Consider the following 22,636-nt stretch of genomic DNA (forward strand, 5'->3'; position numbering starts at 1 on the left):
ATGAACTTGAGTGTGAGCACCTTGTGGTCCCATTCCTCCCATGCCCATAGCCAGCCATGCCCTGCTCCTAGGTTCTTTTTTTTTTTTTTTTTTTTTTTGGCCAGTCCTGGGCCTTGGACTCAGGGCCTGAGCACTGTCCCTGGCTTCTTCCCGCTCAAGGCTAGCACTCTGCCACTTGAGCCACAGCGCCCCTTCTGGCCATTTTCTGTATATGTGGTGCTGGGGAATTGAACCCAGGGCCTCATGTATCTGAGGCAAGCACTCTTGCCACTAGGCCATATCCCCAGCCCTGCTCCTAGGTTCTGAGTCCCATCTGTGCAGACTTTCTTCTCTGACTCATGGCATTTGTTCGTCGTTCATCTCATCTTGGAATGCCTTCTTCCACACCTTCCTCCCCACCAGGCCTTCCCAGTCTTCAGGGCCAAACTCCCACAGATCATCCTCTTTGAATCCTTTCTAGTCCCCCAACCAGACAGGCGTGCTGTCTTGCTCATGTGCGCACACACTCTCTCTCTCCCTCATGTTTCCACGCCACCTCCATTTCTTCCATCTCTGACCAGGTTTTGAGTAATGGTGACCTAGACACAATTGTTGCTTCTCTTAACAGGTAGTGGGCACAGGCAATGTCTTGTTCATTCGTGTCCTCCCCTCCCTTTATAAAACCTAACTCAGCACCTTGCACTCAGAAAGTATTTCTATTTATCATAAAAATAATCTGGAAGCTCTTCACTACTGCTAACAGATGCAGATACTGGGGTTTGAATATATTTTTCATTTTGGTGGGCTAAAACCTATTTCAAGGAGCGTGTGTGTGTGTGTGTGTGTGTGTGTGTGTGTGTGTGTGTGTGTTAGTTCTAGGGCTTGAACTCAGGTTCTGGACATTGTCCCATAGCATTTTTGCTCAAGGATGGTACTCTACCCCTTGATCCATAGCTTCATTCTGGCTTTTAGGTGGTTAATTGGAAATAAGAGTTTCACGGACTTTCCTGCTCCTGCTGACTTTGAACTGTGACTCTCGATCTCAGACTCCTGAGTGGCTAGGATTATGGGTATGAGCTACCAGTATTGGGCTAATTTAATGGATTTTTAACTCAAGACAAATATGCTATTCCTTTTTCTTTAAGTTTATATATTGATTTATATTTATTTTTGTGCAAGATCTGGGGCTTGAACTTGGGGCTACATGCTGTCCCTGGGCTTTTGTGCTCAAGGTTAGCATCCCACCATTTGAGCCACATCCTTCTTTCTGGTTTTTTTTTAAAGTAGTTAATTGAAGATAAGAGTTTTATAGACTTCCCCGACTGGGCTGGCTTTGAACTGTGATCAGATGTCAGCCTGCTTAGTAGCTAAGATTCTAGGTGAGTCACCAGCACGTGGCTATAAGTTTATCTCTTCATAGATATATAAAAGCACAAACAGTTTTAGGTATTTATGGGGTACCATGTGATTTTTTTTTTTTTTTTTTTGCCAGTCCTGGGCCTTGGACTCAGGGCCTGAGCACTGTCCCTGGCTTCTTCCCGCTCAAGGCTAGCACTCTGCCACTTGAGCCACAGCGCCGCTTCTGGCCGTTTTCTGTATATGTGGTGCTGGGGAATCGAACCTAGGGCCTCGTGTATCCGAGGCAGGCACTCTTGCCACTAGGCTATATCCCCAGCCCCCCATGTGATATTTTGATACATACATTATCTATATATTACATAATGGTCAAACCACGGTAAACATATCTATCCCTTCAAACATTTATTATTTTCTTTATGCTGAAGACATACAAAACCTTTTCTTCTAGCTGTTTGAAATGCATATTATCATGATCTATAGTTACCTAACTGCAATTTGTAGGAACCTCTATTTTTTATCTAACTATAACTTAGTGCCCATTGATCAATGCTTCCTCATAAGAATCTGGCCTTCCTCATATTACTTTACTCCAGATTGTCTTCAAGGGCAGCTTTCTAACTAAGATAACTCCATGAGCTACATCAGGTCTAGAAGGATACATAGCAAAAGAGTTAGGAATGACCAGACATCAGGCTATGATTTTGAATATCACTAGCTCATTGGAATCTAAGGCTTGCCTTCAGTTGCGTTTAGTTGCATTGGGACAAACTGTGTGTGCATGTTTGTGCATGCCAGTTCTGGGGCTTGAACTTGGGGCTCAGGTGTTGTCCCTGAGGCTTTTTTTTTTTTTTTTTTTGCCAGTCCTGGGCCTTGGACTCAGGGCCTGAGCGCTGTCCCCGGCTTCCTCCCGCTCAAGGCTAGCACTCTGCCACCTGAGCCACAGCGCCCCTTCTGGCCATTTTCCATATATGTGGTGCTGGGGAATCGAACCGAGAGCTTCATGTGTAGGAGGCAAGCACTCTTGCCACTAGGCCATATTCCCAGCCCCTGTCCCTGAGGCTTTTTGTTTGTTTTTGCTCAAGACTAGCACACTACCTCTAGGGCCATAGTTCTACTTCTGGCTTTTTGGTGATTAACTGGAGATAAGAGTCCCACAGACATTTCTTCCTGGGCTGGTTGGGAACTGGAACCCTCAGATTTTAGCCTCCTAGGTAGCTATGATCACAGGTGTGAGCCAGGTGCTGTGAGAAGAGTCAGTCCAGGTAAGGAAAGCCTTATTGTAGACGTCTTGCAGGCATATGGTAAAGGGTGCCCTAGAAAATATTCATTACCTGTAGCTGGGGATTAGCAAAAAAAAAAAAATTAAAGTAACTTATTCAACTGATGCAGACATCTGAGATGGAATGAGGAATCCTCGTGATCCGAAGTGTAACTCCTTCCTTTTTCATGTTCTCATCAATGTGCCGGACATTACCATTTCACTCAGACCCTAATTAGAGGGGCTCACAGACCTAAATCCAGAGGGCCCCAGATTGAGCAAGATGACTACAGCAGACTGGGAGGAGGGACACTCCAAAGTTTGGGACAATGACTTCCGGTGAGCAACCCCATGACTTCCCCTCTGCAGTAACTTTTTGGGGCTGATGGCTGAAGCTGTGGGTAGATTGGACCCCCTGGAGGAGAACAAAAGGATTCGCCTTGGCGTGTGGGGATCCCTTGAAGCACATTAGGGAACTAGCAGGTCCTTGCTAACTAGGCCATGTTTCTCAGATTCTAGGCCTGAGCATTGAGCTATGAAGCAAAAATGGTTCAGAATTCTTATTAGCTCCACACAAATGATCGTGGAGAATGGCGGGAAGCATGACTCTCTCGGAGAGTGGCAGAACACAGGGAGACAGTTGAGGCTCTGAGAAGCTCTGCATTCAAGCCTCTGTTCCGGGGCCATTTCCTATGGGACATATGAAGTAGGTTCCAGAACATGCCATGATGTGAAGCCTCAAAGGTAGTGGTCTCACAGCCATGGTCTATTTCTAGGTCCCGCCTCAGACAATTTCTTTTTCATAGGGCTATTGCCTTCCTGCTGTAGACCCATGGTTCTCCAGAAAGGGTGATTTCAGCTCTTCAGGGACATTTGGCAATGTTTAGAGGCACTCGTGGTCCTCAGGGTTGGTAGAAGGAGCGCTTTGAGCTGCTGTGAAAATCCTACTATGCGAAGGACAGAAGAACCCAGTGGGAAGGAATTCATCTCCAAATGTCAGTAATAATACTAAAGTTAGAAATCCTGGGCCGGAGCCATGGAAGCATGAGGAAATAAAGTACACAATCCTCTGGTGACAGCCTGGAAATTGCTATGATGGATTTTGGAGCCTGTGCAATTTAATATTTTCCACAGACAGCATAAAAAATCCTTCCTCAGGGCCTCTTATAGTCTTTCCATATCTTCTACACAGCAAAAATTAAAAATGTAACTTAATTGTTCAAAAGAAATCCCAACGAATGTGGAGTCAGCAGGTATTTTAGTTGTCAGATGCATACCCATCCAACAAGCATATTGATAAAACACTAGCACAGGTATTACTTGCAAAAGATGCACTATTGATCCATTTTGTGGTCCTTCTTTGGGTACTTTTCACGCTGTCACCGTGCAATCCTAACATAAATATGTGTTACACAGACATTCTTAGCAAGTGACACTGACATTGGGTAGATAGGAGTCTCTCCTCTATAATTTTTCTGAATATAGAAATAAGAAATATGCAATACTTTGGACTAAAAAGTAATAAAAGCAGATAGACAAATAAATGTAGGATACTTAAAAATCTACACCCCAACTGGGTGCTAGTGGCTCATGCTTGTAATCTTAGCTATTCAGTAGGCTGAGATCTGAGGACCAAGGTTCAAAGTCAGCGTGGGCAGGAAAAAGCCACAAGATTTTCATCTCTAATTAACCACCCTCAAAAAACACCAGAAGAGGGCTGGGAATATGGCCTAGTGGCAAGAATGCTTGCATCCTACACATGAAGCTCTTAGTTCGATTCCCCAGCACCACATATATGGAAAACGGCCAGAAGGGGCGCTGTGGCTCAGGTGGCAGAGTGCTAACCTTGAGCCGGAAGAACCCAGGGACGGTGCTCAGGCCCTGAGTCCAAGGCCCAGGACTGGCCAAAAAAACAAAAAACAAAAAACAAAAAAAAACACGCCAGAAGTAGAGGTATGGCTCAAGTGGTTCAGTGACAGTCTTAAGTGAAAAGCTAAGGGACAGCATCCAGGTTTTGAGTTCAAGCCTCAGTATACACACATACACACAAATCCATACCCAATAAACAAGGACTCCAACAAATAAGCTTACTTGTATATATTTGTTTAAAAAAGTATTTGAACTTTGCCTTACTTCCCACTACATAAGAAAAGGCATTTGGTGGGGAGAAGGGTTTGAATGTAGGGGAATTTGAATGAAGGAGATCGCAAAGAGACTTATGCTAGGGGCAATGATTTTCATGGTTTCTGGATACATTTCCTTGTGGCTCACCCAGAGTAAGTTCTTCCAAGTCCTTGGCTTATGAGGGAGTGCTAATTTGCATGGTTCATTTTTCCACTTGACTTACAAATAGAAGTAATTGTGAATTTTGGCCTATTTTCCTCCTCAGCTTGAGCAGCCAACCACACAGTAAGGATAATTTATTGAGATATGAATGCATTTTTTCCCTGGAATTTCCTCCACCTCTGTTCTATTTTCTTGTCTCAAGAAGCATTTCAGATTTAGAAACAGGTGGGAGTTTAGGCAGGTAAGCAGCTTTTCTCAACTCCTTTTCTGGATTTCTTTTCTTTGAGAATCTAGACTCATTGAAGCCAATGCTGGGGAGTGTAGGCAGGGTTTGACAAAGAGTAGGAAGTACTCTTCCTAAAATTGGGGGACAGCATGAAGATCCTCCAATAGAAGGAGAAGAAAGTTGGCCGGGGGAGGGGAGGGGGCTGGAAATCCCAGCCTCAGCCAGCAATCATGTGCTTAATCCTGACAAAGGAAGCAACAGTTCCATCCATCTGCCCAAGACCAAGTGATGACAAAGGGAGATCCCCTTGCTGCTCAAACACCATGCTGCCCAGGTGTGTGTTAAGGACATTCACCCTAAGGGAATTGGGCAAAGGCACTCCATGGCGACAGAGATGGAATAGCAAGCCAATCTACCAGGAAAGGGAATATAGAATCCCATTTGATTTGATTAAACACAGCAACAACGAAACCAGTATTCCATTTTTTTCTGATGCTTGAGTCGTTCAATTAAAAAGTTGATCTGTACTCATTTACTGCTGGCGTTGGTTAGGATAGGCTGGGCTCTGCTATAGTAACCAATGAATCCTGAAACCATAGTATCTTAAGCCCCAGGGGCTCAAATCCCAAATACACTATATGTCCAATGGTAGACAAACAGTAGGGATTCTCCACAGACCGACTCAGGGAGGCCGCTGGATGAACCAGCCAAGAACTCCACGTCATCTTCATGATTCTCTGGGAAAGAAAAGAGGGCACAAGATCGGCTCCTCAAATCCTATGGCAGACATGCTGGCATCCCATTGGGCTAGAGCCGGTGGCCTGGCCCGACCTAACTGCAAAGTGCACACTAGACCTTAGGCATACTTTCCGGAGCACTAACTAAGGCTTTTGCCATGGCCTGTTGGAATGGATTGCAGGGGGACTGTATCTTATGTAACATGACCAAGAACTGACATTTGTGTAGAACTCATGACAAGTGTATTTCCTAAGATGTTTAATTTTTTTCATGTTTTATATTATTCTGGTTCTTCCAAGCCTTACCAATTAGGGCAATCAAGGGCCACAAAGTGGAAACAGCCAAAAGGCAAAGCCTTTTCTGCTTGTTCACAGTGGCTTCAGAGAAAGTGATGTTTGTCAGGAACTCAATTTGAATTCTGATGGATTCTTTTTTTAAGGATAAGGACAGTGAGGTGGTGAAGCACAGAGCCTGCTACTCTGTTCGCTGTTCAGAAAGAAAGATTACAGTGAGGGTTTTTTTTCCCCGTGTGTGTGTGTGTGTGTGTGTGTGTGTGTGTGTGTGTGTGTGAGTCACCATTCAATCGGATATAATCTTTAAAGAGCTTATAGTCCTGTGAGCTTATTACCAAATAAACCAATAAACAAGAGGGCACTAACATCATGTGAGGAGCTATCATAAAATCAGAGCAGGAGCTGAGTACGTGTGGCTCATGCCTATAATCCTGCTTACTCAGAAGGCTGAGTTCAGAGGATCAATGGTTCGAAACTAGCCTGAGCAGAAAAGTCTATGAGACTCTTCATTTCCAACTAACCAACAAAAAGCTGGAAGTAGAGCTGTGGCACAAGTGGTTGAGTGCTAGCCTTGAGGAAAGAAGCTAAGCAAGATCACGAGGCTCTGAGTTCATGCTAACACACACACACACACACACACACACACACACACAATCAAAGCGGAACTTAAAGGAAGAAAGTACTTGAAACCCTTCTTGGTTGGCAAGAATTTCCCCCTTTGAAAGGAAGACATGAAAGAGAAAGATGAGCCAATCAATCATTTCTAGTGGGTTTCAATGCTTGGCCCCTTCTGCTTGCTAATTTATACCTTCATGAGAGGATAATGCTTCCAGAGGAGTGGGGCATAGAATCCCCTGCCTACAGGGCAAAGAAGATGCTTATTCTTATGCATGCAGATAAAATAGCATTAATATCACCAACTCCCAGTGGCTTCTGCAGACCCTGGGCCCTGTGACTGCCAAACCAAAGGGCTGCAGATCAATTGCTATAAATCTGAGCTTCTCACTTTTGGCTGGCTTTGCTCACCTTTAAACAAGTTTGCAGCTGATCACAGAACGGAATGTCTTCTCCTTTGGTGATCTGGGGTGTTCCTTTTGTTATCGGTTGTGTGTGTGTGTGTGTGTGTGTGTGTGTGTGTGTGTGTGTTTGTGCACATGCTCATACTGGGGCTTGAACTCAAGGCCTGGGTGCTGACCATTAGCTTTTTCTGCTCAAAGCTGCTACTCTGCCATTTGAGCCACACCTCGACTTCAGGCTTCCTGGCTGATTCAATGGAGATCAGAGTCTCCCACTTTCCTGCCTGGGCTGGCTTTGTACCTCGATCCTCAGATCTCAGTCTCCTGAGTATCTAGGATTGCGGGCATGAACCACAGGAGCGCAGCGATGATTTTCACTGGGTTCTAATGTATTTGAACACTTTTCCAGCCTTCAAATTTGCAGCCACACTCCCTGGCCTAGTGAATGACTCATGATCCATGGGTGCCTTTCAGCACATCCAAAAACGTAATGTGAGCAGAATCTGGGTTGCCCTCTGACTCCCCCCTCCTCCCCTCCTCCCAGCAGAGGTCAGAGCTTGGGTCCACTTGCCTCTCCTGTTCAACTCCATGACCTGCATAAAGAGCCTTCTGCTCTTATCTCCACGTTCAGCTCATTACCAAGTCCACTTGTCTGCCCTGAGTGATAACCTTGACACAGCTGTCACCCAGCTATTGCTGGGACTTTGAGCCTGTCACTCAGGAATGAGCCAGCAGCACCCGTTAAAACTGCAAGGGTCCTGAAGGAAGGGTGGCCATAGAATATCCAAGCTTTCCATTTCTCTCTTAGACAAGACAGGACGCCCGCCCGAGCACCAGGCCCGGGTGGTGTGGAGTTTGCTTGGCTGTGGGTGGAGGAATTGGCTCCGGGGCACAGGGGCTTGGGCTGGAGCTGAACAATGCACTCAGAACCTCCGCTGGGAAACTCCCTGAGGATGTGGTGGAGGGCAGTGTTTGAACCACACTGTGGTGGCTCTAGGGGGATTTAGGGGAAGACATTCCTTTGCTGAGTCACTACCCAAAATGATTGCAAGCTTCCTGCCCTTCTGGTTGTGTTTTGCCCTGTAAATATGCCTGGGAGTTCTCCCTGGGCAGAGCTGACTCTGACAGATGGATTTTTTTTTTTTTCAAGAAGTTCCACAGACTTGGCCTCATTGGTCTCGTGTATCCTTACTTTCTCACTATTCTTTTTATTGTACTGATACTAGGGCTTGAACTCAGGGTTTGGATGCATTCGTTGCTCAAGGCTAGCACTCTATCATCTGAGCCATAGCTCCAATTTTGACTTTTCTGGTGGTTAATTAGATAGAAGACTCTCATGGACTTTCCTTCCTAGGCTGGCTTTGAATCATGATCCTCAGACTCAACCTCCTGAGTAGCTAGGGTGACCCGCGTTGAGCCACCAATGCCTGGCTGTGACCCACTTTTATGTATCATTTTACATTTATTTGATATCACAACATCTCATAATTATTTTATGAGCTGTCTCAAAGATTATCTAACACTTTGGATAAAAGATTCTCTTTCATTCAAAGGACTAAAATCTATTTAGAAAGTGAATATCATATCCTTTATACTTGTGGTAGAATGTGAATATTGTGGTCTGAGTGGAAGATCACCCCTATAATAAGTCCCTTGACCTTATCTTCAGATCCCGTATATAGGTCCTCAGTTGATAAGAAAGTCTTTGGAGATGCAACTAAGTTATTGCATCTAAACCTGAGACCATCTTGGGTTATCCAAGTGGTGCTAAATCCAAAGTCAAATGTCTTTACAGAAGAGAGATTTATAGAGAAGAAACCAGATACACAAGGACAGAAGAAGAAAAGAAGATGGAGCCAAAGGAATAGAGATGGGAATGGTGTATCACTGAGGAAGCCATGCTTTCATGCCATCAGTCCCTAGGGGCTGGGAAGGCCAAGACCAGATTGTCCCTAGAGCCTGGGCCGGTGGGCCGCCTTGCTGACCCCTAGACTGCTGGCCTTCACAACTGTGAAATGACAAATGCTACCTATGGCTTTTAGAGATGGGGACTAGCTGTCCTAAGGCCATCTAAGTCCCGCAAAATCATTGGATATACATGGGACGTGTTTGTTTTTTGGCAGCTGCCTAAGGCCTGTTAGCCTGTACTGATAATTTTGTATGGCCTTTGAAAATGAGGTTATAAATCTCCAAAGGGGCCTTTGGCAAAAAAAAAAAAAAAAAAAAAAAAAGGTTTCCTATTCTTCCACTCCTGTGATAATCTGTTATGGTGATTGAATCCCCTTTCCAGAACTTTCTCAGGACATGCAAGGAGCCTAGGCATTCAGCAATGGCTGTGCCATTGAGGAAGGGTTCTCTCCCAGTACTCTGGGCTAGGAAGGCTGAAATATGTATGGTAGAAAATCCATTATATAATATGTGTGTATGCATATATGTATAATTGGTACTGGTATTTGAACTCAGGGCCTCCTGCTTGCTCAGCTTGGCTGCCATTGTACTACTTGACTTATGCCCCCAGCCGGTGGGGGGTGTGTGTGGGGGAGACCTCATTCTCTGTGAGGTTCCCATCTCTGCAGAGGCCCACTGTGAGGACAGCAGCTGTGATTTTTACCAGAAGTTTCCACCAGGGGACCTCCACACTGTCTGCTGAATCCTAGTTGGCCCAGGGTACTGAGGGAAGCTTGCTTTGTTCTAAAATATGAATTGTCCAGGGGACTTTTAGGGACAACCCGCACACCTTCCTAAGGACACAGATCAAACCTTTCAGTGGTGAGCCAATGAGAGACCATTTAAAAAGAACTCCCAGGGGCTGGGAATATGGCCTAGTGGCAAGAGTGCTTGCCTCCTATACATGAAGCCCTGGGTTCGATTCCCCAGCACCACATATGTAGAAAATGGCCAGAAGTGGCGCTATGGCTCAAGTGGCAGAGTGCTAACCTTGAGCAAAAAGAAGCCAGGGACAGTGCTCAGGCCCTGAGTCCGAGGCCCAGGACTGGCAAAAAAATATATATATATATATAAATAAATAAATAAAAAAATAAAATAAAAGGAACTCCCAGAAGTGGAAATGTCTCTACATGTGGGTGGCATTAACACTAACAGTTATTCCAGGGAAAGCATCTCTAATTAAAAAAAAAATCTGAAATGCAAAATGCTCCGGAATACAAAACATTTTAAGTGTTGATATGACATCACTTCCACAATGGACTTTGTATGGAAGAGCATAGTTAAAATGAAGGCACATAGAAAAACAGTAATACTAGGGCTGGGAATGTGGCTTACTGCTAGAGTGCTTGCCTAGCATGCATGAAGCCCTGGGTTCGAGTCCTCAACACCACATAAACAGAAAAAAGTGGAAGTGGCACTGTGGCTCAAATGGCAGAGTGCTAGCCCTGAGCACAAAGAAGCCAGGGACAGTGCTCAGACCTGAGTCCCAAGCCCGAGGACTGGCAAAAAAAAAAAAATACTGCATGCATAGGATGAATATGAAATGGAAATAAATTTTGTGTCTAGATTTGGCTCTCATCCCTTAGAAATCTCATTATGTATATGCACATTTCCTAAATCTTAAAAAATAAAACTGAATCTCAAAACATTTCTGATCACAAGCATTTTGAACCTGGATCACAAATGCCCCATAGAAAAATGGGCAGATTATGGTCTTTGGGGATATAGCTATAAGATATAAGCCCTTATAAACCTGATAAGAAGAAACCATTCTGTTAATATGGAAGGATAATGATGTTGTTTATGTGACCCATTGAACCACACATCTGTCAGCTTTAGAGGCTGATCAAGGTTATCAGAGAAATGCACAGAGCTAGTTTTCAGCTTTTGAGCTCTGAGATGGGGCTCCAGAAACTTAGAATGTGTAGCAAATGGATTAAAAAGAGAATCAAGCTGGGTGTCAGTGGCTTATGCCTGTAATCCTAAGTACTCAGGAGGCTGAAATCTGAGGATTGTGGCTCAAAGCCAGCAGGAAAGTCCCTGAGACTCTCACCTCCAATTAACTACTGAAAAGCCAGAAATGGTGCTCAAAAGTGGTAGAACACTAGTCTTGAGTACAAAAGCTCAGGGATAGCACCCAGGCCCTGAGTTCATGCCCCAGGTCAGGCAGGAGAGAGAGAGAGAGAGAGAGAGAGAGAGAGAGAGAGAGAGAGAGAGAGAGAGAGAGAGAGAGAGAGAGAGAGAGACAGACAGAGACAGAGAGACAGAGACAGAGAGACAGAGAGACAGAGAGACAGAGACAGAGACAGAGAGAGACAGAGACAGAGAGATAGAGAAGAGACCGAGAGACAGAGACAGAGACAGAGAGACAGAGACAGAGACGGGGGGGGGGTGCGGTGGAATGCAAAGAATGGTAAGAGATGTTTCTGTCGTGGCAGGTCAGCCCCCTGCCCTTGGTGAGGTTTGGTTACCTGGGTCTCTACATTTCCTGTCCTGCTTAAGCTTGTTTGAGTTGGCGGTCCTGTCTTGCAAAACCAGAGCCTCTTGATGAATACAAGGAATACTTTGCAAGTATAATGAACTATTTCCTAGGAAAGTGAACACATGCACAGAATGTAAATTTTATATAACTTAAGGGAACTGCGGCTCTCCCCCAAACTCAGTGGGATCCAGTTAAAAGCCCTGCAAAAGGACTTTGGCTAATAGGAGGCAGGCTCTGACAATGGAACTGGGGTCTGTCAGTGTGACTTTCTCAGGAATGCACAGGATGTAGACGTAAGTAGTCTTGGCTATGCATACTACTTAACTTTGGATAAAAAAAAAAAGATGGTGCGCTGAGGTGTGAGAACAGAATGGGCTTTGCCTACATGCTTTGTGATTTTTCAGCTACTAAAGGGAGATGAATCAACAGGATCACAGTTCCCTTTCTTGGATGAAGCCAAGTGACATGACTTAGCCAGGAGCAGTGACCTATCCCTCTTTATAGATTTTGTTTTGCATAGTATCATCAAACATGTTTACTTAGCCAGGTGCCAGCGGTTCACACCTGTAATGCTAGCTACTCCCAAGAGGCTGAGTTCTGAGGATCATGGTTCGAAGCCAGTTGGGGCAGGAAAGTCTGTGAGACTCTTATCTCTAGTTAACCATCAAAAAGCCAGAAGTGGAGCTGTGGCTCAAGTGATAGAGTGCCAGCCTTAAGCAGAAAAAGCTAAGAGACAGCACCCAGGCCCTGAATTCAAGCCCCAGGACCAGCATATACACACTCATTTTTACCCACGTATTGACAATCCTGAAGGCAGATTTGCTATCTGAGAGCTGTGTTTGGCTTTCCAGGGTAAACAGCTCTGTTGTTCTGGGTGGATATCTGTCATTTTCAGACCATCAACCTCTGCCAAGCTTTGAAATCCCATCTCTTGGGCTGAGAAGGTAGATCAGTCGATAGAGCGCTTGTGTAGTATGAATTGGATCCCTAGGTTCAATACCTACCACTGTACAAAACCGGTATCGCAGGCCACTGTTTCTTTTATTTTAAATATCTCCTTTTACAGTGAGAAGTCTCTGTGTACATATGGAGTTTTTCCTTGGCTTTCCCTATTTTACTGAATTTTATTACAGGCACTTGGCTCCTTAGCAACTGTAGTCCTTCACTATGCTGCTTCCTGTGGCTTCCCAAATTTATTATCTAATTTATTAACAGTGAATCCAATAAAAGAGGTCCTTTTCTAGGACTTCACTTTGCTTCTTGCTCAAGCCAAATTCTCCTGGCTGCTTCCAGGGCTGGGCATCTCTGAAGCACTCAGACTTAGTTGGGTCTTCACCACAGGACATTCTGCCAAGTGACAGGGCACAGGAAGAGCTGAGCCTTTCTTTTTCTCCCTGTCCCCCACCCCCATCCTGTGGTTTTCATTAGGTACATATGCGAGGGCCTGCCTATAATAACAGGTAGTAATTTATGCCTGGTAACTTCGGCTCTGCTCAAACCACAGCTGTTCCCAGTGGTCTCTCCACTGGGCTTTTAGCCCTACACATGCCTACTTCAGCAGAATCTGCGGTTCCCATGAGCCTCCAGCTTAATGAATAATCAAGAGCAAAATACAGGTCGGCACCTGCCAAGGGGCAGGGCTGGCATCGCTCTGGCTCCCTGAAGGACTTTTGTGGTTCCCATTTTCCCTTTAGTGTAAGACTTCTTGGTTGCTCCTCTGCCGAAAGAATAGGGAGCAGGAGAGATTCTCTCGTCTTGGCAAAGGACACTTTCTCTGCTTCATGCCCTCGTGTCTGAATCTGATTTTATTTAGGCTACTGCCATCTCAGATACCCTAGAGCCAAATTTCACATAGCCTCCACAGGGACAATCTTGCTTTAGATGTTTTTACTTTTGTCCTATGTGATGGCACTGCGCTTTGAACTCTGGGCTTCATCCATGCTAGGCAGGTGCTCTGCCACTTGAGCCACATCCCCAGCCTTTTTTTGCTTTGGCCACTTTAAAATAGGGTCTTGTGGGCTTTGTTGTTGTTGCCCCAATCTGCTAGGACCACAATCCTCCTATTTAAAATGATTTCCAGCATATTGGTTGAGATGGAGGGGGGGAGGTCTCAAAGTTTTGCTCAGGCTGCTCTTGAACTCTCATCTTTGGGACGTCTGCTTTCCTAGCCCCTGGGATGGGAGGTCATTACTGCCAATGCCCCTTCTTCATTGTGCTACATGCTTATAGGGAGTGGTAATCAAGTTACAAGTGGAGCCATTTCATAGTTGGCATTGCACTTGCTCAAGGCCTTTTGCCTAGGAGCTAATGGGCCACAAAGAGGCCCCAAATCCTGATGTCACCTGCTCCCAATTATGGGTTCCATAGATATTTACTCTGAATCTACCTCATGGCACATCATAAAACAGATGGATGAGGGTGCCCATGTGCAAACTGGGGGCTTTTCATGCCAAGTGCTAAGGGTTATTTATGCTCACCCAAAGCTCCATGAAACTATAGCTGGACCCAATCATTAAAACCAAACCAAGTGAACCCCACCAATATGGCACAGAGAGGATGTAGAAAGCAAGAAGGGAACAGAGTGGGTGGCAGATGTCAGAGGAGACTTTCCAGAAGAAGAGGGGCTGGGGCCCATCCACACATCAAAGGGCACAGGGTGGTGGAGCTAGTGGTGGAGAACACGGAGTGTGGAGCCAGACCCTCTGGGTGCAAAGCCAACTGTGGTTCACTAGCTGGCTGACTTGACAACCTTCTCCTGTTTCTTCTGTGCAGCAGAGTAAACGGGGAACTGTATTCACTGTCTATTGCTGGGTCACAAATGACCACAGACTTAATACCGTCAACCCATACTCGTTTCTAAGGCCCCAGCTGTGCAGATCAGAAGCCCAGCTCCGGGTTACTGTGCTCTGTGCACAGCGTCTCAGGAGCCTGAAGTTAAAGTCCTGGCTGAGTTGAAGTATTTTCTGGAGGCTCTGGGGAAAACAATCTGCTTTCAAGCTTGTTCTTGTTGGCAGCAGAGTTCATTTCCTTGTGCTTGCAGGACCCAATTCTCCATTTCCTTGCTGGCTGTTAGCAGTAGGTCACTCCTATCCCTTGTCACATGATCCCCCTCCCTCTTTAAGACAATAATGGCTCATCAAATCCTTATTGTATTTTTTTCTTTCTTTCTTTTTTTTTTTTTTTTGCTGTTGCAATATTTTTTTCTTCTTGTGCTGTTAGGGTTCAACCAGGGCCTTGTACATCCTAAGAAAAGTTCTACCACTGGCTACATCCCTAGAACTTTGGCTTTTGAGACAAGGTAGCTCAAGTTGGCCTTGAACTGGATATGTAGCCCATTTGGATCTGGAACTTTGTAATCCTTCTGCTTCAGCCTCACAGAGACTGGGATAATGGATGTGCACTGTCATGCCCAGCATGACATCTTTATCTCACATTGAATTTCGAATTTCCTCTTCTTCTATCAACTCTAGGGGATTATTTTTTATTTTAAAGGTACATGTGATTAGGCCAGACCCACCAGGCAATTTCCCTAGCTCCAGGGCAACTCCACTGTGATTTAAATTATGCCTATAAAATCCGTTCATAGCAATACTCATATTGGGACTTCAGTAAATTACAAGGGGTGGGGGAGAGATAATGAACACATTAGAGAAATCTGGAGAGGCCATCTTGGGACTGCCTATCTCATGCGTCCGTTTCCCAAGGAGCTGTGAGACCTGAGCAAGAAGTCCACATGAGGTACCTGGCACACAGCAAGCAGGGGTCAGGTAGGGAAAATTAGCCAGTTGGGCTCCTCGGATCAATAACTTGGATTGCATTGGGGTGAAAGGAGGTTTTCAGAGGCAGGGAACCATGGAGTTAGCTCCCCTTGCTTCTTGGATGGTTTTGGAAGCAGGATGTGGCATCCTTCTTGGATAAACAGGGTTACTCCTTCATGACTTTGACCTTGACTGTGGCAAGGGCAGTGAGGACCTGGCTTTGCAATGAGAGAGAAGGAGGAGGAGGCTGGAAATGACTTTTGGGATGAGCCCAGGCAGAAGCCATCTGCTTTGGAGCTATTGATTCTGAGAAACCGTGTAGAGGTTTCCTCCAGCTCCCAGCCCCAGGACTTCAGAACCCACTCAAATAATAGCTTCTCCCCCACCAGGCACTAATCAGGAGGAAAGGGCTGGGTTCCCACTCCCTCCCCAACTAACCACACAAAGGCCATGGCTGAGGCACAGTTTTGAATCATCGAAGGGCATTTCCTCTTTTAGCCTGGAATCACTGGCAGGAGAATAAGAAAAGGGCCAGGGAAGGACCTGTTGACTCCGGGAGGAAGGTACATGGCCCCTCCTTTCTCGTCCATGAATAAGAGCCCCCACTTCTGTCCAAGGAGATTGTAGTCTTCATCTCAGGATAACATAGAATAGGGTAAGAGCTTATCTTTCAAAAAACAAAACAAAACAACCAAAACCCTCAGCTAGATGATTCTTATTTCAGCTAAAGTCATTCTCATCTCTTCTGGCTTTTTTTTTATTCCCTCTTCCTCTCTCTAACGGCCTTGATTTCTTGGATCTTCTCAAAGCTACCCATAGATCAATGTCAGCCAATTTCCTCCCCTTGAACAACTGTCATTTTTGAAAAGCTTCCCAGTCTCTCTGCTGTAATTTTTTTTTTCTTCCAAAAAGAGACGCAGGGCCAGGCAGTTAGTTCTTTTCTGTGACAAGGAAGGGGGAGAAGAGAAGGCAGGGGATTCTGTGTGGTGAGGCGCGCGCGTGTGTGTGCGCATGCGTGCATACACACACACGCACACACACACACAATCTGAGAAACACTGAATGTGAAAGTGCAGGCTGATGCAACCTCCTACTATCTGAGAGAAAGAGGTCGAGAGAGAAAATCAGAGAGCTTCCTTGTATAGCTAGAGTTGCTACATGACCTTATTTGACCTTGACTGTGAGGCGCAAAGGGTCACCGAAAAACTGACCAAGATAGGTGGGCAAAAGGCCCAGCCAGGCTTGCCAGTTTTGACTTGCTCAAGGACAGATGTGTTGTGGCTTCGGCAGCTGTGGGTTTGGAAGAAGCGGTAAGAGGAGTTGCTAACAATGCCAGGGTAATCACAACCTGTACTGTTCTGTCACCTGCTCTCCAGGTAAGCTCAGCCACCATCATTGGTGACCAAGGATCAGAACTAAGAACAGCTCAGCAAAATCCTGGCCATTAAAAAAGAAAGGTAGCGGGCTGGGAATATGGCCTAGTGGCAAGAGCGCTTGCCTCCTACACATGAAGCTCTCAGTTCGATTCCCCAGCACCACGTATATGGAAAACGGCCAGGAGGGGCGCTGTGGCTCAGGTGGCAGAGTGCTGGCCTTGAGCAGAAAGAAGCCAGGGACAGTGCTCAGGCCCTGAGTCCAAGGCCCAGAAAGGTAGTGGGGATTGCTGGCAAATGCTTTACTGCTGAGCCATACCTCCAGACCTGCTTTTTGCTGGTTATTTTTTTAGGTAGGCATCTCCCTTTCTGCTCTGGTGCATGACAGTAATCTACCTATTTTATTCTTCCTGTTTTGGTCAGGAAGGCAGGCATGATAGCGTCCCGGGCTTCCCTCTATTGAGATGGAGCCTCATGGACTTTTTTGCCTAGGGTAGCCTGGAACTATGATTTTCCCAGTCTCAGCCTCTTGTGTATGTAGGATAACAAATGTGTGTAGCTATGCCTGGCTATAGGTTCATAAGGAATCTTGGGAACTTTTCTGTCCAGGCTGGCCTTGAACTGAGATCCTCCCATTCTCTCCCTCCCACGTTAATCACAAGCACGGGAATGAGTCACTAGCGCCTGGGTTGTTAGTTTATGTCCTGACATAGAGAAGATGACATCTCCCTGCTTTCTGTCCCCCTACCTGTTTTATATTCCAGACAGGTGGCTGAGATGTCATCAAACCTGATGGAGCCTGACATGGGCTTGCTCGCTGTGATCAACGGCGGATGGCCTGACAGGAGCATTTTCCCCTGATTACATTTTAAACTTGAGCTGTGCCACACTTGAGTTCCATTTCCAGGCGGGCAAAGGAAGGGCGAGAAGACCTGCCGCTTCTAAGGAGGGCAGCGGAAAGTTTCAGGCTCAGAGACGATGTGGCTGGTTCACACGCTACACAGCCGGTCTTCTGCCTTTCAACCAACTAAATATTGACATGCAATTAACAAATATTGATCGAGAACCCAAACATTCCAAACACCATGCCAGCTCCATCTCCCACTGGGGGAAATCGGAAAGGAAGCTTCCCAGGGCCTCGTGGACAAGCCAGGCAGTTCCTAGCTCCTATTGGTAAAAGAGCTGGAGTTATATCATTTTTACACCATTTCTTCTTAGTGTGGGGGCTTAAAAAAAAAGAAAGAAAATCACTCAGGCTAATATTGGTCTCTTCCGGGCAAGTGGCGAAGAACGCTGATGGGCTGATTTTTTAATCACTCCCACCTCTCCTGGCGAGCAGGCAGTTCGCTGATCTACTTATGTGTAAGGTAGTTAATGTGAGGTAATTACCGGCATGGGAACATGCATCTATGTTTATAAATCACTAGATTTGCAATATCGTCAGGGTTGTGAGGACAAGATGGACTTGTCTGTCCAAGGGAGAAAAAGAACAATTGGCCAGGGGATTCATTGTTTCTTCTCTTTGCTGTATGCTCTTTCTTCTTTTTCTTTTTCTGGCAGAGGTGGAATTTGAACTCAGAACCCAGCATTTGCTGGTTGGGCACTTTACCACTTGAGCCACACCTCCAGCCTTCCTTTCCTATTCTATCATTTGAGCCATAGCTCTACTTCTGGATTTTGGGTGCAGATAAGAGTCTCATGGACTTTCCTGCTCAGGCTGGCTTTGAACCATGATCCACAGATCTCAGCCTCCCGAGTACAAGTGTGAACCATGAGCTCCTCCTTTAGGTTTCATTTTTAATATCGCAGTAAGTTCCAACACATCTGCTTATTAATATCTCTCAATGACTTTACAGCATAGTTTGGGTAGAAGGAGGGGACTATCTCCCTCTGAGCTTCAAGGTCCTGGGACTTAAACTCAGGGCCTGGGCACTGTCCCTGGCTGCTTTTTGCTCAAGGCTAGCACTCTACCACTTGAGCCACAGCGCCACTTCTGGCTTTTTCCATTTATATGGTGCTGAGGAATCGAACCCAGGGCTTCATGCATGCGAGGCAAGCCCTCCAAGCATTGCTAAGCTACATTCCCAGCCCAAGATCAACATTTTGATGTGCAAGTGACACATGGTTGTCATCCGCCAACCTTGCGTGGGAACAAAAAAGCTGTCATGTTTAATAGCCACACAAAACTTTGAATCTTTGATCTTTGAATATGAGGTCACCGGCACCCATCAAATCCTCTGTTAAATTACCAATATCATTTCTTGTCAGCTAAAAAAAAGTTGTCATGCCATGGCATTAAAATCTAGCTTAAATTGATTGCAAGGGGCTAGAGACGTGCCTCGAACAGTAGAGAAAAATGAATGTCAGGACAGTGGAACTTGTGTTGGGGGAAGTGAAACTGAGAAGAAGGAGGGGGCCAGGCTCCAGTGGTTCTCGCCTATAATCCTAGCTACTCAGGAGGCTGAGATCTCAGGATTGTGATTTGAAGGCAGACTGGGCAGAAAGGTCCCCATGAGATTTATCTCCAATGAACCACCAGAAAACCAGAAGTGGAGCTGTGGCTCAAAGTAGTAGAGTTGCTAGCCTTGAGCACAAAAAGCTCAGGGACAGTGCCCAGGCCCCAAGTTCAAGGCCCACAACAGACAAAAAGAAGAAGAGGAAGAAGAGGAAGAAGAAGAAGAAAAGGAGGATGAGGATGAGGAAGAAGAAACAGACAAATGGAGAGAGGAAGGGTGGGTGACTGAGGTCATAATATTCAATATACATGTGTGAAAACAGAACCAGGAAACTGGAGGGGATGGGTAGTGTTGGGAGAGATGAGAGAGAACAATGGAAGGGTGACACTGGTCATGATGCATTGTACTCATAAATGGATATGTTCAGTTGAAACCTCTTTGTACAACTACTTAGAGATAATAATGATGATGATGATGATGATGATGATGATGATGATGATGATGATAAAGTTGTTGAGAACCTCCAAGTGTAAAACTCTGAGTTCAAACCCCAGTATTGCCAAAAAGCATTAAAAACATCGATTGCACAGCTTGGTGAGTAAGATTTTTTCCTTTTCTGCCAAAATAGTTTTCTGGACTTTGCTCCAGGACCCAAAGTAACATCGGGGAATTCAAGGCCACACACTTGTTACTAAATAAATATTGATTTACATTTGCAAACCTCCCCCCCCCAACCCAAAAGCAAATAATGTTGCTCAAATCGTGTTCTTAAATCTGTACTCGATGTGTAGGTAAGTTTTGCAAGGGCAATAATTTCCCCTTTCCCTGATCTAGACTCCCAGGTGAGGTAAAGTGATGCTATATGTGACCCTCTGAGAAGCAATCTCAAACTGCCTTTTTATAGCATGTAATTAGCCACAGAAATGAGAGCCACCGTGGTTCTGATATGAAACCATCAGGCAAGAGGGGTGCCATTGAAATTCACCAGGGTGATTTCAGCCAATATTTCTCAACTTCTCCCTCCTCCCTCCCTTTTTATATTTTCTAAAGGTTATTTCTCTTTTGTCCCTATAGTTTTAGCAATATGATAATAATGAGCAAACAGTTACACTGGGCTATAGCTCTGAGTTTCAAGTGAGATATACAGTCTACTCAACTTCCGTTGGGACTATTAAACCCGCTGATGACATCTCATTTTGAAATCGCTTGTACTAAGAAAAAAGATGGGTGTGGTGTGAAAAGTGAACTCTCAATTCCAGTGACATTCAGACAAGTTCTCTATTTCAAAACAGACTCCTTAGCTTTCTGCAATTAGCTGGGGACCTCAGCAACGACCACAAAATCTTCTCCAACATTCCCCCCACCCCCCAAACATCCCTCTTCAATTTATCCTAAACACGTTTGATATTTTCCATCTCTGTAAATTTTGCTTTCGCTTTTAAACATTCCCAGGCAGATTTTTTCTTTTTTCTTTTTCTCTCTTGCAACAGCCAACAGCCCCCCCCCCCCCCCCCAGACTGCAGTCAGCCCAAATCATTGTGATCATAACAGATAATAAACGGCCTTCAATTGCCGGCAAGGGACGAGCCACTGTTTAATTACACACAGTGGGGGTGGCTGCTGTTACGAACTGACCACTTATTCCTGCTCCAACTGACCTTTGTAGTCCCTGCCTCTGGGCAGGAGGAATCAGGAGGAGGAAAGGGCTGGATCTCCGGAATCCAGCATACTTTCTGGGAGGTGCTCAGAGCTGCCCGAGCAGCAGTGCAGAAAGAAGCCTTTGCCTTTGAACCAGCCCTGGAGTGGGTTCTGCTGGGAAGCCTCCTTCTGAGAACCCGAAGCCCTAGCATGGGCTTTGCACAGCAGACAACAAAGAGACTCATGGGTGGGGAGATCCTGGGGGTGGGGGTGGGGAGCCACCACCCCACCGGGAACACCGGGGGAGGGGGCCGACAGCATTGCTTTGCTGGGCACTCGGAAAGTTTTGCTTGCAGGGAGATTCAACTCCAGGGGCTGCACTCCGGAGCCACAGCGGCTGATGGGGGCTGGGCGGGGAAACGCACGCAGGGCGAAGTCTAGTGCAGGGCTCGAAGTCAGGCTTGAAGCAGCCACTCTGAGCCAGGATCTGGGGGGGGGGGGGGCGGTGCGGGGTGCGGGGTGGCACGCGCGGGGACAGGCGCGCTCCCGCCCGGGGTCCTCACCTGTTCCAGCGGGCCACCTTCCTCCGGTAATAGCGCAGCGCCTCGGGGCTGGCCAGCAGCTCGTCTTCGGGTCCCAGGAGGGGCGGCTCCTCGGGGACCCTGTACAGCGGGTGGGCGAACAGGGCCTGCAGCTTGGAGCCGCCGCCCGCCCGCCCGGCCCGCCCGGCCCGCCCGGCCCGCTCGGCGGGCTCAGCCTGCCCCCGGGCTTGGGAAAAGTTGAGCGCTGCGGTGCCGGGGTCCGAGGAGGCAGCGGCCGGGGCCCCGGCCGGGGGAGAGGCGCGGAGCGAGCAAGGGCAGCCCGGAGGGCGCCCCGCGGACCGCAGCTGGCGCTGCACTCGGGGCCAGAGGTGGAAGTAGAAATCGGCGGAGAAGAGCGCGCCCAGCAGCAGCAGGGTCAGCAGGCGGTCCCGGCGCAGCCCGGGCATGGCCCAGCCGGGGTGCGGGGCGGTGGGGCGCGCGGGCCAAGGTGGGCGTCGGGGAGTCGCTCGAGGGCGATCTAGGAGAGCGCGCGGGGGCGCAGGCAGCAGAGGCGTCCCGGCGTCCCCGTGGGCCGGTCGGAGTTGCCGGGGACGGGAGTGCTCGTCGTGGGGCTCAGCCTCTCCTTGAGGGGGTGTCGCCCCTGAACTTGGGGCCTGGGTGCAAGCCCCGGCTGGGCTGTCGGTGGTGTTGACAGTGGTGTGGATCGCCTGGGTCTGGCGCCTTCTCTGCCCTGCGCCAGCCCGCCCTCTGGGGTGGGGTGGGGGTGCGGGTCCGGGCAGGTGGAGATTTCCTGGGGCGCGAGGGTGCTGGTTCCCCCTCCGGGGCGATCGAGTGGCTGGAGCTGGCGGCGGCTCTCGGTCCCGGAGGAGGCCCGGTGGCTGCAGAGCCCGGGGCGCCTCTCCGGAGGATGCTGCTGCGACTGCTCCCGCGGCTTCTGCGGGCGGCGGGGATGCCTGTAGTCCCGGATGGCACGGGAGTGGGGAGTTGGCGAAGCAGGGGCGCCTTGGGGTGAGCTTGTCTGCACGCCGGGACTCCTAGAGGCCGAGGTAACGCGGGGCCTCCCCCCTGCCTGGCCCGGCGCCCGCACCTCCGCCCACTCTCCCGCTGGCACCTGCCTCTGGCGCAGCTCCCCGGCCGCCTCCCCATCCCTCCGCGGGCTCCGCGGGTCCACCTTGCCAGCCACCTCTGCCCCCCTCCCCAGTCTCCCCCTCGACGCCCTCCGTCCCTCAGCTGGGCTCAGGCTACACACACTTAAGAGGCCCCAAGGGAAGAAAGGACGGGGTAT

At 47.5% G+C, this 22,636-nt stretch overlaps 1 protein-coding gene across 1 annotated transcript in view; it reads right to left on the reverse strand.

Annotated features, from left to right (window-relative positions):
- The window catches only part of Fam20a (FAM20A golgi associated secretory pathway pseudokinase), a 41,221-nt gene extending 18,799 nt beyond the window's left edge, over positions 1-22,422 (reverse strand). Inside the window, exon 1 of the mRNA XM_048367335.1 lies at positions 21,373-22,422. Coding sequence (XP_048223292.1) covers positions 21,373-21,797 — 425 coding nt within the window. The 5' untranslated portion in view covers positions 21,798-22,422. The remainder of the gene's footprint in view (positions 1-21,372) is intronic.
- Positions 22,423-22,636: the final 214 nt, after the last annotated feature.

Source organism: Perognathus longimembris, chromosome 17, assembly GCF_023159225.1.
Source record: "Perognathus longimembris pacificus isolate PPM17 chromosome 17, ASM2315922v1, whole genome shotgun sequence".
Lineage (NCBI taxonomy): Eukaryota > Metazoa > Chordata > Mammalia > Rodentia > Heteromyidae > Perognathus > Perognathus longimembris.